This window comes from Pipistrellus hanaki (genome assembly GCF_964339955.1).
Source record: "Pipistrellus hanaki genome assembly, chromosome: 16".
Classification (NCBI taxonomy): Eukaryota; Metazoa; Chordata; class Mammalia; order Chiroptera; family Vespertilionidae; genus Pipistrellus; species Pipistrellus hanaki.
The window spans coordinates 18,191,226-18,206,214 of NC_140518.1; the positions used below are offsets into that span (position 1 = coordinate 18,191,226).

At 58.5% G+C, this 14,989-nt stretch overlaps 1 protein-coding gene across 1 annotated transcript in view; it reads right to left on the minus strand.

Annotated features, from left to right (window-relative positions):
* Positions 1–380: 380 nt before the first annotated feature.
* The window catches only part of MRC2 (mannose receptor C-type 2), a 64,039-nt gene continuing 49,430 nt past the window's right edge, over positions 381–14,989 (minus strand). The window contains 18 exon segments of the mRNA XM_084861649.1: positions 381–1,750; positions 1,861–1,887; positions 2,901–3,080; positions 3,272–3,391; positions 3,686–3,832; positions 3,930–4,098; positions 4,202–4,440; positions 5,170–5,278; positions 5,449–5,612; positions 5,738–5,852; positions 9,620–9,762; positions 10,046–10,146; positions 10,811–10,878; positions 11,009–11,169; positions 11,468–11,503; positions 11,613–11,751; positions 12,001–12,103; positions 13,272–13,414. Of these exon segments, the coding sequence (XP_084717775.1) occupies positions 1,524–1,750; positions 1,861–1,887; positions 2,901–3,080; positions 3,272–3,391; positions 3,686–3,832; positions 3,930–4,098; positions 4,202–4,440; positions 5,170–5,278; positions 5,449–5,612; positions 5,738–5,852; positions 9,620–9,762; positions 10,046–10,146; positions 10,811–10,878; positions 11,009–11,169; positions 11,468–11,503; positions 11,613–11,751; positions 12,001–12,103; positions 13,272–13,414 (2,391 nt within the window). The 3' untranslated portion in view covers positions 381–1,523.

Sequence of the window (14,989 nt, forward strand, 5' to 3'; positions counted from 1 at the left end):
CACTTAATCTCCCAGCGCCCTCAGCACAGCCCTGGGAGGCGAGTCTGTTCTCCCATTTACACCTGGTGAAGGTTAAGCTGCCCGAGCTTCCCTCCCCCCCCACCCTCTCTCTCTCTCTCTCTCTCTCTCTCACACACACACACACACACACACACACACACCTCACACCTCCCCAGGAACAGAGAGAGAAGGGGGAGCAGGCCCCGAAAGGCAAGACCCGGGAAGGAGAGACCAGAACGAGGGTGCCCCCGTGGGGCCCCGAGGTGGAAGCAGGATGGTGCCTGCGGAAATAACGGATGATGCCAGCTCAGGAATGCCATTTATCTCGTAAGCGATATGAGGAACAAGGCCCGCGACAGGACAAGGCAGGGACCCCTCTCTCAAGCCTCTGACAGGTGTTTTATTTGTGTGCTTTTCTTTTCTCCTTTTCCTTTTTTTGACAACGGCACATTTTAAAAACTACAAAAAAAAAAAAGGACCATGCCTTCGAGTCCGTGTTCACATTGTCCCGCGACGTGGCACCGGGACCGGCCGTGCGCTCCGCTGTGGGGTGGGGTTCGGCCTCTTGCAAAGGCACTGAGTGGGCTCCGGGCATGGGCCACTCCAGGAGCAAGGGTGCTGCTCCTCCAGGCCCCGCGAGAGGGCGCCCTGGAGCCATCCCAGGCTCGGCCAACCCCCCTCCTCTCTCTCCAGACCAGAGCCAGGAGTTGGAGCCATGAGAGGAACTTACTAGTATTTTGGTCCCCACGGGGGACTCTTTGGGGACTTCAGAGAGCCCTCCCCCAACCGGCAGGAGATGACAGCCCAGCCTAGCCCGGTCCCCACACAAGGTTGAGCATCTCTCCCTGGTCCTGCCTCCAGTCCAGCCGACACCACCGAGGAGCCCTGGTCCTCAGGCCAGACCCAGGCCACCCCTGCCACACCCCAAGGCCACTCCAGCAGGCAAAGGAGTAATGGATGCTCAGAGCCCTCCAACTGACCCCCCTCCAAGAGCAGGAAGACTCCCCGAGCCCCAGGACCCTGGCTCAGAAGGAAGGGCTTGGTGAGAGGCAGGGAGAGGGACCGGGGCAAGGGGCTCAGAGCTGAGGCTGCCAGGTGGGAAGGGAAGAAGCGACAGAGGCTGGCTGAGGGCTCAGCGGAGGCTGCTCAGGCTCTGCAAGGCGAGGGTTCTGGGGCTTGGTCAGCAGGCCCAGCAGTGCAGGGGGGGAAGACGGGGGGAGGGCGGGTCTGGGAATAAAGAGGCTTCCATCCTGCCTCTGGTTACCACGGAGGCACAAGCCCAGGTGATAAGACCTTAGCCCTTAGGACCCCAAAAAAGGGAGATACCACGTGCACTCAGCCAGGTCTCAGCCCGGCCCTCACGGGAGGGAGGGACCCCACCAGCCCAGGCTCTGCCCAGCCCCGCCCCCCCCCATGGCAGCCCCCAAGCACACCCCTCCACAGGCCGTCGGCCCGGGCAGCCGGTGGGGGGCGGCCCGGCGGGCCCAGCGCCTCCTGCCCCGGGCCCGCCCACACCCTGGGCTCTACTCCTGCTGCTCGTTCATCTCCATGTCAGACACCAGGATGTTCTTTTCGGTGGCCTCGCCGGGGCCGGAGGCGCTGCTGCGGCTGTAGCGGGCGCCCTCGAAGGCCCCGCGCTCCACGCTCTGCCGCCGCCGGTAGAGGATCACGGCCGCGGTCACCAGGGCCAGGAGCAGCAGCACGGCCATCAGCACCACCACCAGGGCCGCCGGGTTCTCGGGGAGCGCTGCTGTGGCGAGCGGACACCCGCCGGGTCAGGAAGCACCGCCACCGGCCCCACCGCCAGCCGCCCCGATCGGACCGAGGGGAAGAGGCGTCTCAGCCCTGCCCTCCACTCACCGGATGGGGCGAAGCTGCTCTCCTGGGCTGCGGGGAGAGGGGGGGGGCGGTTAGTGGAAGGAGTGGTCGTCAGAGGAAGAAACAAACAGCTAGAGTAGGGGTGTCGAACTCAATCAGAGAAGGGGCCAAAATCTAAAATCCAGCCTAAATCGCGGGCCGAATGGTTTACTGAACGGTCATAAACTGACAATGTCATAAACTGACAGCGGAGTGCAGTGATGACAGCGCGGTGCGGGCCACATTGCAAGGCCTGGCGGGCTGGATTTGGCCCTCGGGCCTTGTGTTTGACACATGTGATAGAGCCTGAGGCTTTATTAGCTCATTTAATCTTGAGGGTTCTGCTATGATCCCCATCCTCCTACATAACAAAAGGCTAATATGCAAATCAGCCAAACAGCACAGCCACCTGTCACTAGGACGCGCACTGACCACCAGGGGGCAGACGCTTGATGCAGGAGCTGCCCCCCTGGTGGTCAGTGTGCTCCCATAGGGGGAGCGCGGCTCAGCAGAAGCCAGGCCACGGCTGGAGAGCGCAGTGGTGGTGATGCGAGCCTCTCCCACCTCCGTGGCAGCCGGGGACCCCTTGGGGGGTGTCTGACAGCCAGCTTAGGAAGCAGGCAGTCGGACATCCCCCGAGGGGTCCCGGACTGTGAGAAGGTGCAGGCCGGGCTAAGGGACACCCCTCAGCCCCCCAGTGCACGAATGTCATGCACCAGGCCTCTAGTTTTACCCAAGAGGAAATGGAGGCCACAGAGTTTAAGTAACTTGCCCAAGGTCTCAGAGTCGGTACGTGGTCTGCCCAGGGCTTGAACCCTGCCCATGCCCTTACCCATTACAAAATGATGGGTTTGCTGTCTAGCCTGGGAATTTGTGGGAGAGCTGGTCCTTCCTGCAGACCCGTTTACCCCAGGGGAGGGTTCTGTGCATGCCTCCCCCTGCACCGTGTTCTCCTGCAGGAAGAGAAGCGGCCCCCGGCCCCACCTCTGCCGGCTCCGAGGGGCTGGGAGGAGGCTGAGCTGCATGCCTGCCCGGGCGCTCACCTCGAGGGAGCTTGCAGACGACGCCCATGGTGACGTTGGTGCAGGCGCCAGGCCGCCACTGCCCGCTGCTGCTCTGGATCCAGTAGCAGCTGTTGTGGCTCAGCATGCTGGGGCCCAGGCCAGGGGGCCCCCAGTTGGAGTAGTTCACAACCGTGTTGTCCTGCCAGACCAGGGTGCCCCCTAGGGGAGAGAAGGCTCTGAGGGGGTGCGGGCAGGACAGACAAGGTGGAGCAGGAACAGGTGGAAGAGAGCGAGCCCGTTCTAGTACCCGTTCTCCCTCCCAAAGGCCCTCACCCCCACCACGCCCCGGTGAAGGCCATCTCCCCTACAGCCAGAGGCCTTCCCCGCCCCACCCCCACACCGGCACCCACCTTTGGGGTTGAAGTTCATGCCTAGCCAGGCGCCCCGCGTCTGGTCCTCAGAGTTCTGCAGGTGCTCCCAGACAAACACGTTCTCCATCTCGTCCCGGATGGACAGGACCGTCCCACCCACTGGACACAAGCGAGGTCCACGTCAGGCCAGGAGCAGCCCCCCTGGGTAGCAGAGCCCCCCTCGGCCCCAGCCCCCTCAGGCAGGCTGAGTAAGAGGACGGTGTGGGGTCCCTGCATTCATGTGTGCACAGCAGGGAGGAGGGTGCATCCATGCAATGGCACTTCGGCCTCTCTATGGGGATGTGACGGGCCTACGGGAAGCGTGTAGCGTGGAGACTGCTTTCATGGGGTCTGAGTGTCCACGAAAGGGGTCCCCACCGCAAAGACCCAGGGGCTCTAGCCCGCCCCGCCCACCTCGCTGGCAGCGCTGCAGCGCCTCCTTGTGGCCCAGCTTCAGCTCCAAGTGGAAGGAGTAGCAGTGCTTCCGGAAGGGGATCCAGGAGGACTCGGCCAGGTCCTGGGGACAGCTGCCGTGGTAGTGTATCCTTCGGGGAGGAGGCCCTGTGGGAGGGCAGGACTGAGGACGTGGCCCAGGGTCCTCCCCAAACGGCCCGCGTCCTTCCTACCCGCTCCTCCACCCCAGCAGGCGGGCACTCACCGCCGAGAACTCCGCACACCGCCCCCTGCAGCTTGGTTTCGCAGCTGGTCGTGTGCCAGGCCCCATCCACATCCACGTAGGCGCAGCCCCCTATGTGTTGGGGCTCCCTGTCCTGCCAGCCCACGTAGCTCAGGGGCTCCTCCGAGAGCCAGGAGTACCGCCGGGAGCCCTGGGCAGGAGGGGCGGTCAGGGCGGGAGGAAGGGGAGCAGCCAGGGGAGGCGAGGGGTTTGGAAGGGGCTGGAGGGACATCGGGGGCGTCTGGGCAGCTGACCTCTTCGCTGGCCAGCCCGATCCAGAGTGGCGTGCGCAGCCCGCGGGCGGCCTGCGTGAGGAAGGCCTGGGTGTAGGGGTCGAGCACGTGGGCCAGGCTGGTGTTGTAGCTCTCGCACAGCAGGAGGGCATCGTGCCAGCTCAGCGGCTTCTGCAGCAGCCGGAAGGTGCCGTTGAGGTAGGAGAGCTCAGTGCCCGGGGCGGGGGGTGATGCCGCTGGGGATGGGCTCAGCGAGGGGTCTGCAAGGAAAGGAGACGGGGCTCAGGCCGGGCTCTGCCTCCCTCACCCCATTCCCAGGCACCGGGCTGGGGAGCCCCAGGCATCCCGGAGAGACCGGGTCTCCACTGGGCACAGTGAGTGTTAGTCACGGTGATGATTCAGGATGTATTTTATTTATTATTTATTTATATATATATATATATATATATATATATATATATATTTTATTGATTTTTTACAGAGAGAGAGGGATAGACAGTTAGAAACATGGATGAGAGAGAATCATCGATCAGCTGCCTCCTGCACACCCGCTACTGGGGATGTGCCCGCAACCAAGGTCCATGCCCTTGATCGGAATCGAACCCGGGACCCTTCAGTCCCCAGGCCGACGCTCTATCCACTGAGCCACACCGGTCTCGGCTCAGGATATATTCTTGCTAATGAACCGGGGAGCAAGCTAGAGCCTTCACCCAGGGCAGAGGGGCCCAGCTGCAGGCGCCTCAGCCAGCCCCTCGGGGCGCTCCACACCACGGATGCCTGGTGTCTAGTTTTTCCCGGTCAGCCTTTCCCACCCCACACCTTCCCCCCGAGCCCTGCCTTTCCCTCTGGTTGGCACTGCCCCCTTTCTGCCCATCAGCGTCCTCAGCAGATACAAGACTCTGGGGGTGAGCTCAGGAGCCGCGCTCTGCTCCTCCTGGCATGGCCCAGAGCGCCCGCCCGCCCGGGGCTGGCCCGCCGGCCGCACGCACCTGTGTCCTTCTGGCAGAGGAAGCCGTGCGTCTCCTCGGCGCAGCTCCGGTCGTCCCAGCGGCCGGTGAAGTGGGAGGAGGGGCTGTGCAGCACCACCGCACAGCTGGTCTGGGGGGAAGGAGCTGCTCAGAGGAGCCCCCAGCGGCCTCCACCTTGTGCCACTGCCCCCAAAAGGCAGTCTCAGCACAGAGCTGGCAGAGGGGGGGCCCGGGGGTGAAGGCCAGCGGGGGCGGCGGGGCAGGGGCGGGGGCGGAGGGGCGTGGGGCGGGCTTCCTCACCGGTATGTTGCCACCGGGAGCGGGGCTGGGGCCGGAGGGCTCCCCCGGTGCCCAGTTGGCGTACAGGAGAGGCTCCTGCTCCACCCACTGGAAGTCCTTCTGCGAGGCATGGAGGCCGATCCAAAGGTCAAAAGTCACATTGAACAGGCTGGCTGTGAGGAAGGCTACGGTCCCCCCAGAAGAGAGAGTTGTGAGCGACCGGGCGGCCCCCTCCCCCCGCTCGCTCGGCACTTAGCCATTTCTGGGGACGGTGCCAGAGGACACGGGGCCTCCCCGGGGCTGGCCCTACCTTGCTCTAAGGGGTTTGCGATGGTGAGCAGCTGGGCCTCTTGCTGTTCGCAGGAGAACTGCGCCTCTGACCACTTCACCCGGTCCTGGGGGTCCCGGCCCTGGATCCGGAAACACTGGGGGAGGAGGAGAGGCATGATGTCCAGCCCACCTGCCTGGCCCACCGCCCAGGAACGCCCCCGTGTCCCCCTCCGCAGCAGACCCCGGGAGGCTCTGGGCCTCAGAACCAGGACACGTGGCTCTCCGTGGTCAAGGCCTGAGCCCCTCTGAGCCCAGCACAGCGGGTCACTCGCCCACGCCCCGAGGAAGTGGGAGTGGGAGGACTTCTTCAGGCCACCGAACTCCACTGGCCATGAGGACGCACCCGGGCCACGCTCCGGGAGGATGGATGGACAGCTCCCTCTTGCTTTTCGCTCAGCACCCTCTTCAGACACATCAGAAGCGTCTGAAATCTGTGAGCTTGCCCTTTGAACACACACCTACGGCAGTGGTTGGCAAACTCCTGAGTCCACAGAGCCAAATACCAACAGGACAACGGCTGAAATCTCTTTGGAGAGCCACATTCTTTAAACTTAAACTTCTTCTAACGCCACTTCTTCTAAACAGACTCGCCCAGGCCGTGGTATTTTGTGGAAGAGCCACACTCAAGGGGCCCAAGAGCCGCACGTGGCTCGAGAGCCGTGGTTTGCCGACCACTGATCTACGGGATCTTTTTTATCTGTGTGTTTGAACGGCCTTCGGGAGGCAGCAGCTTCTAACGCTTGCACTTTCATGCTCCTCTTCCCCCACCCGCCTTCCTCCCGTAAGGTGAAAGGAGCCCCTCGCCCCCGGTGGGAAATCTTCACCAAGTGAAGACCGTGTCTCCGAACCTAAATGATTTACGGTAACTTTCTGCTCCGAGGCGGTGCGAGCAAGAAAGAATATAAGATATATTCTGTTTCAGCCAAAACCGGTTTGGCTCAGTGGATAGAGCGTCAGCCTGCAGACTGAAGGGTCCCGGGTTCGATTCCGGTCAAGGGCATGTACCTTGGTTGCCGGCACATCCCCAGTAGGGGGTGTGCAAGAGGCAACTGATCAATGATTCTCTCTCATCGATGTTTCTAACTCTCTATCCCTCTCTCTTCCTCTCTATAAAAAAATCAATAAAATATAAATTTTAAAAAAAAGATATATTCTGTTTCATATGAGGTGGAAGAAGCCATGAGAACAATCTTTGGAAAAATGTAACGGCATGGGAAGATGCTCAAAATACAACCCTTGTGGGGGAGGGGAAGATGGTCAGAAAACTGCATTCTTTAATGTGAACTCAGTTACGTGGGAAAAGGCAGGAAGGGGAGTGACAAGTACTGACAGTGGCTCGCTCTGGAGAGTGTGGGTGAGTTTTATTTTCTTTCTGTATTTTCCAAAGTCTTAATAATGCGCATGCCTTACTTTCTCTTTTTTTCTTCTTTTAAGTAGAAAAGGAATGATATTTGCCTGAGTATTCCGAGAGGAAGAGCGCCATGATACTAAGAGTCTGGCTGTCCTCCAATGTATGACAAAGGTTTACAGATTAAATTATCTAAGGCTGCCTGGCCTAATCCTCACCGTCAGGCCAAGTGGACTTAGGAGATCCTGCAAAGAAGGATCTGAAGCTTGTGCTGGCATCAACAGCAAGAAAACGGTGACCTTCTCTTCCTGCGCTAAGCTCCTTTTAGCCGCCAGTGAAAACAACGACGGTCTAATCAGGGCTGACCGATCAGCCCCCGGTGCACACAGACCCACTTTTGGAAAGAAAGTCATGCTCTACAGGGAGTATTTGAGGTTATTATACTAAGCTAAATAAGCCAGTTAGAGAACGACAAAGCTCACAGGATCTCACTCGTGTGGAACCTAATGAACAAAATAAACTGATGAACAAAATAGGTCCAGAGACATGGAAGCATGGGGCAGGCTGACAGATCTCAGAGGGAAGTGGAGTGGGGGAGCAGGAAGAGAGTAACCAGAGAACTTCTATGCATCTATGCACAGCCCCCGGGCACAGACAACAGTGCACTGCAGGCCTGCAGTGGGTAGAGGGCTGGGTGGAGGGGGACATCTAATTGTCAACAATTAAAAAAAAAAAAAAAAAAAAAAAGGCCCAGCCAGTGTGAGCATCAACCCATGAGCCAGGAGGTCACGGGTTCGATTCCTGGTCAGGGCACATGCCCGGAGATGCAGGTTCGATCCCCAGTAGGGGGCGTGCAGTAGGCAGCCAGTCAATGATTCTCTCTCAGCATTGATGTTTCTATCTCTCCCTCTCCCTTCCTCTCTGAAATCAATAAAAATGCATTTAAAAAAATTAAAAACAAACAAACAAAAACAACTTGATCGGGTTTTCTGATTAGCTTATGAGGCAGATTGTTTAACAGGGGCAGAAGGACTGAAAAAATGGAAAGAATTGCTTAGAAAGCCCAGCCAGTGATGGATGAACATTTTCCACTTCGATCTATTTGTCTTTTGTGAGGCAACGTTTTAATCAGCAACAACCATTAAAATCATGTTTGGAAAAAATCTGAACTTCAAACAAGGCCCGTGAGTCATGAATCACAAAGTGTCAGACCAAGATGTTTTTAAATGAGGAACATTCAGCCACTGTGCTCTTTATAATTATTTAAATATTAATAGTGATTATGATTGATGAGTTTTGAGTGAGCACAAGTTTTTTTATACTACTAATACAGAAAAAGTTAACAACTTAAAATACTGTATTTAAATCTTTAGCCAAAACCGGTTTGGCTCAGTGGCTGGAGAGTCGGCCTGCGAACTGAAAGGTCCCGGGTTCGATTCCGGTCAAGGGCATGTACCTTGGTTGCGGGCACATCCCCAGTAGCGGGTGTGCAGGAGGCAGCTGATTAATGTTTCTCTCTCATCGATGTTTCTAACTCTCTATCCCTCTCCCTTCCTCTCTGTAAAAATTCAATAAAATATATATTTTTTAAAAAATCTTTAGCCCATGCTATATATGGTTTTGTTCTCATGCATATTTTCTTATACACTGAGTGGCCAGATTATTATTATCTCTGACAACATAATAATCTGCCACTCAGAGTGTGTGTGTGTGTGTGTGTGTGTGTGTATAATAGAGGCCCAGTGCATGAATTTGTGCATGGGTGGGGTCTGTCCAGCCTGGCCAGGGAGGGGATATGGGTGGTTGGCTGGCCTGCCTGTTGGTCAAACTCCTGGTTGAGGGGACAATTTGCATATTAGCCTTTTAATATATAGGATATACACTGAGGGGTCAGATTATTATGCTTTCAGAGATCATCATCATCTGGCCACTCAGTGTATATATATTAGTCACATTAGCATGGAGGTAAATATATATATCTTTTATAGACACACATACACACACATATATGTACACACAAACTTTATGTTCAGTATTTTGTTTCCCTAATATATAAAAATGTTTAACGAACCCTGGCCAGTGTGGCTCAGTTGGTTGGGCATCAACCTGTGCCCTGAGGGGTTAATGGTTCAATTCCCAGTGAGGGCACATGCCTGGGTTGTGTGCTTGATCGCCACTGAAAGTGTGTAGGAGGTAATCAATCAGTGTTTTGCTCCCACATTGATGTTTCTCTCCCTCTCTAGTAAAAATCAATAAAAAATATTTAATAAAAAAAAAAAAGCTTAACGACTGCTGGTCTACAATTTGGACTTTATCTACTGATGGGTCAGGGGGTGCTACTACGTGAGTCATTTTCCAAGGGGTCCAGCCCCGGCCGTGGGGCCCAGGAGAGGCTGGTGGGCACTGGCAAGAGGCCATACGTTGATGTTGCCAAGGGCCAGGACTCCTGAGGCGAGGGCTCCTCATAGTCACGTCCTCTCCTGACTCCCGTGTGTGTCCCCCCCAGCCTCCTACCTTGTTGAGGAACTGGCTCCAGCCAGAGGGGCAGCCCCCCCGGACGGCGGGCGGCTGGTCGAGGGGCTGTGTCTCTCTGGTTTTGTTGCTGCGTTTGCAGACGTAGGGCAAGGCTGTCAGGCACCGCTGGTCCCCCCAGTCCTCTGCAGAAAGGGGAGGAGAGAACAGTCAACCTCCCTACCCCCAACTCAGGGCTGGCAGCTCCCTCCTCTCAGGCCCCGAGGAGCCTGAGCCCAACTCTGAACTCCGGTCCCCTGCGACGGTGGAGCCACGAGGACGGGCCCTCCCCTCTCCGGCCCAGCCCTCCCTGGGTTGTGGGAACAAAGAAAAGACTGATGACCACCGACTGCACAGGCTCACCTTCCTGCCCCCAACACGGACCCTCGCCTCGGCTTCCGCACCCTCTCCGCCCCACCTCGCCCTCACCTCGGCTGGCAGTCATGTACACACACTTCTTCTCCTTGCCGATGGGCCGAGGTTTGCCAGGTGCCCAGGAGATGAAGTTTATAACGGAACCATCTGTCCACCTGCAATGGCACCACGCAGGGCTGACGCCAGCACTGGCCCGGGCCTCCCCTCCCCCGAATGAAGGCCATGGAAGAGGGGGGCGGGAAGGACCCAGGTTTTAAGAGCTCATCGACAGGCTGAGAGGTGGGACTACAGTGCTCAGTGCAGCCGGGGACCAAAGGACCAGACAAGGCCCCGCCCGCCGGGGGCACTGATCTCTCTCTGACCGGAGGAGTCTAAGAATCCCTGAGCAGGGCTCCCGAGCAACGGTGTGCTGATACCCGTGTGCGCCTGGTCCCTCACACGTAGGTGGGCTCTGCATGTGAAGAGGCCCCTCCTGGCCCATCATTATGTCCTCGCCCGTGTCCTGAGCGGGCTTTATTCACGAGTGAGTCCAGCTGCCATGCTTTAGTGCCCCACCGTGTGCTGGATGCAGTGCTAAGGACTTCACATACCTCATTAGCTCTAATACCTCATTATTTTCGTATTCAGATGAGGACAGTGAAGCCCAGAAAAGTTAAGTCACCTGCTCGAGGTCACACAGCCATCGAGGGGCAGGCCTATCTGTGTCTGTGTTGTGCAGCGTCCCTACCTCCAGCCTGGGGTCGGGGCTAGCCGTCCTTGCAAGTGCCCTCTCCCGCACCCGCTGCCCCCTGCCCTGCCCTCCCCCCACCCGCCCCCTACCTGAAGCGCCCGTCGCTCTCCGAGGTGTGCAGGCCGATCCACCAGTGCTGCTCCTGGCCCCGGGAGAACTAAGGGAGCCGGTGGGCACGTGAGAGTTGCAGGGCCTCCTCAGCGGCCAGCCCTGCCCTTCCTTCCCCGGCCCTGTCCTGTGCCCCCGCTCACCCCCCCCACCCCCCCGCCGCTCTCCTGCACGCCCACCTTCTGCAGGTTGAGGCCCAGGAAGTCCAGCTCGGCCTGGCTGTGCACGGAGGCCAGCTCGGCGCGGAACCACGTGCAGATGCGCTGAGCCTGCGTCCACGTGGAGTGGTGCTCGAAGAACTTGTACTCGGCCTCCTGGAAGCGCAGCCACTCCCGCCGGCCTGCAGGGGGCAGCGCATGCGTGGGCGTGGCGGCCAGGCGGGAGCTGCCTGCCAGGCCTTGGAGGACAAGGCGGGTCCGGGGCAGAGCCAGGGCAGAGCCAGGGCAGAGCCAGGGCAGGCGGGCCGGCGAGTCCAGCAGACCCGGACCAAGGGAGCTGAGGGTGCCCTATCTCTTGGTTGGAGCCTCTAACTCTCTTCATTCTGCCCCAGCCAGGCCTACCCCGGAGGGGATGACTCTTCCCCTTTCTGGACTGCGCTGGGGTGGTGGGGGAGGATGGGGGTGCACAGGGGGCCTCACCTTGAGGGCTGCCGTCAGGCTCCCGCACTTCCGAGCCTACAGGGACAAGGAAGACAGAGACGCTGCAGGAACAGCACACCCGCCCTTGGCTCCCGGCCCGCCGCCCTTCGCCCAGGCCCAGGCCCCCAGGGCCACCCCGCGCCACCTCGGGGGATCTTGCAGATCCAGTCCAGCTGCGTCTCGCACTGCAGGGCCACCCACTGCAGGGAGGCCAGGTCCAGCACCGCACAGCCCCGGATGTCGTCATCGTCGTGCCGGCTCCGGTCGAAATTGTGGTAAGAGAACTGAAGGCGGGGGTCAGCGTGGGAGAGGGCCCTGAGGCACGAGGCGCAAGCTGCCCCCGGCCCCAGAACAGACGAACAAGAGACCTGGGCTGAGCCCTTTCATTTATGGTCCTTCCAGCCCGAGGTAGAGAGGCCTAGCTCTGACAGCCCTCACCCATCTCCAGGACCTGTCCCCGCCCCCAAAAGACCACGCCCACGACAAAGCCCCGCCCATAACTAGGCCCCGCCCACCCCATCAGGCCTCCTCACCCCAAGGCCATCGCTCCAGCGCCAGCTCTGGCCCCCACTGGGGTCCCTTCGGTTCAGGCCGATCCAGAACCAGTGCTGCTCGTGGATCTCGGGCTCAGACTCACTTCAGCACCGCCCAGGGGGTGAGGGGGCAGAAGAGATGGGAGTGAGAGAAGGAAGTGTCCAGCAAGCCCCCCGCCCCCGACAGCTCTGGGCAGGTTAGTCCCCGGGGCCTGGGGCCTCTCCATCTAGGCTTCACCCTCCTGGGGAAAGGGGCCCCCCAGTGGACCCTGCACCCAGCTCATGGGGTGGTGGGTGGCCTGGCTCCCTTCCCTGGCTTCCCTTTGGGTGGGGCTTGCTCTGCCAACAAGATGGAAGGTTTTCGCCAGAGGGAGCTTAGGAAGTGGGTGGGATGGTCAGGCCTGGGGCTCTGGGATCAGGTAAACCTGGACTCTAGGCCTGGTTCACCCAGGGACCAGCTGGGGGACCAACCCACCCCATCAGCCCACAGGGCCGATGACAGTACCTACTTCCCAGGGCTGCTGGGGGGATTGGCTGTTTTAGCATAGTACCTGGTGTCTGGTGAGAAGCGATACGTACGAGCTACTATAATTACTAGTGACATAATGCAATCATGATGTTTGCCGCGAGGAAACAGCCCTGGGTCTCGGGGAGCCTGGACCCCTCTGGGTTGTCCCCGGGGCTAAAGGGATTACAGGTGCTGTGTGTGTGTGTGTGTGTGTGTGTGTGTGTGTGTGTGTGTGATAGGATGCCGGAGCCCAAGGACAGAGAGGAGGTCCTGGAGGGACCTCCCTGGGCAAATGCCCACCCCTGTAGCCTCTCTCCTCCTGTCCCTCAGGAAAAGCTTTTCGTTGAGGAGTCTGTGTGTGATGGAATGGTGTAGGGTGGGGGGGAAACACTCAGCTTGGAATAGCTTGAACAGGGTTTTGCAATGGAGGAGGGTGAGGGAGGGCAGTTACTTGTGTAAAAGTGTGTGAGTCTGGGGAGGCGGGTGTTGCAGGCACTGACACTGGTGGGCGACACCAGGCCTCCATTCCAGGGGAGCCAGGGCCCCTGGAGGGGGACAGACGGTCCTGGCACTAGCAGCAGACACACAGGTCACTCCAAGCCCTCACACAGGCCTCACTGGAGGAGCCTTCACCCTGCTTTGCAAAACCAGAGTCACACACACACACACACACACACACACGCACGCACGCACGCACGCATGCACACACATGCACACACATGCACACGCACACACACACACGCCACCGCCCCAGGCTCAGTACCCGAAGATCTTGTTGAGCATGTTGGCCACAAAGTGCTCCTCCTCGTAGCTGGCCAGGCTCAGCAGCTGGGCCCCCAGCTCCTGGCAGGCGGCCTGGGCCTGGACCCATCGCTTCTTGTCCTGCAGCCGCTCTGAGCTGAACACCTGCAGGGGCGGAGTCCAGCTGTCCGAGCTGCCCCCACTGGCCCGCCCTCCCGGGGACACCCGCCCTCCCAGGGCAGCAGTGGGGAGGGGCTGGGGCTCACGGAACAGGGTCCCAGGCTGGTTTTGACAAACCTGCTCCTTGGAGTACGAGCCCCAGAGGAGGAAGCTGACAGAGGCAGCTCCTGGGAAACATCGCAGCCCAGTCCCCCTCACCAGGAGAGAGAGCGGGGCCCTCACCCCAGCAGAGCCACAGTTTGCTATGGGCAAGTCCCTTCACCTCCCTGGACTGCAGATAAAAGACCATGGCCTACATCAGCGGCTGCCAAGCCCATGGGGTTTAAAAATACAAACAAGCCGGAACTGTCTGTATTTGGCTCAGTGGATAGAGCCAAATACAGACAGACTGAAAGGTCCCAGATTCGATTCCGGTCAAGGGCATGTACATTGGCTGCGGGCACATCCCCAGTAGGGGGTGTGCAGGAGGCAGCTGGTCGATGTTTCTCTCTCATCTGTTTCTAGCTCTCTATCCCTCTCCCTCCCTCTCTGTGAAAATCAATAAAATATATTTTTTTAAAAATACAAAAGATCAGGCCCCACCCCTACCTAGTGAATCCCCATTTCTATAGAGGCAGCCTGAAGATTTTATTTTATTTTTTAAAAAAACCTAGAAGCCTGGTGCATAAAATTTGTGCACTGGGGGGAGGGAAAGGTCCCTCATTGCAAGAGGGTGCAGGCCAGACCAGGCCGAAGAACCCCATCAGTGCACAATCGGGCTGGGTGGGGAGGGACGCAGGAGGTTGGCCAGCTGGGGAGGGGTCGTGGGAGGGCTTCAGGGCGGGTCTGGCCCATCTCGCTAAGTCCCAATCATCTGGACCCCAGCAGCAAGCTAACCTACCGAGCATCTGCCCCCCCTGGTGGCCAGTGCATATCATAGCGACTGGTCAACTGGTTGACTGCCCACTGGTCGTCAGTGCACATCATAGTGAGCCTTATCATATCATTAGCATATTACACTTTGATTGGCTGAATGGCCGAACAGATGACCGGACAAAGCATATTAGGCTTTCAGTATATAGTATATTTTTTTAATCCTCCCCCGAGGATATTTTTCCTACTGATTTTTAGAGTGGAAAGGGGGCAAGGGGGGGAGAGAAAGAGAAAGAAACATTGATGTGAGAGAGACACATCAATTGGTTGCCTCCTATATGGGCCCAAGTAGAGAGCAGGGATCAAACCTGCAACCCACATAAGTGCCCTTGACCTGGAATCAAAGTCACAACCCTTCAGTGTTTGGGCCAACACTAGCCACTGAGCAACACCAGCCAGGGCTGAAGATTTTCTATTTTGTCCAAATCTCTAGCCTGGCCACTCTGGGAAACTCTGAAACCCATGATCTATATGGTTTCATCAATTCCTCAAATGTTTACTGAGCACCTACTATGTGCTAGGACCCAGATTCCCCTGGCAAGAGTTCCACCAGAAATGCTCTCTGTCTGTAGTCCGATGTGGGGGAGTGTTTTCGGAGCTGCTGCATGGATCGTGGCTGGGTCCCACCGGGAACCCACCTCCCCTCAA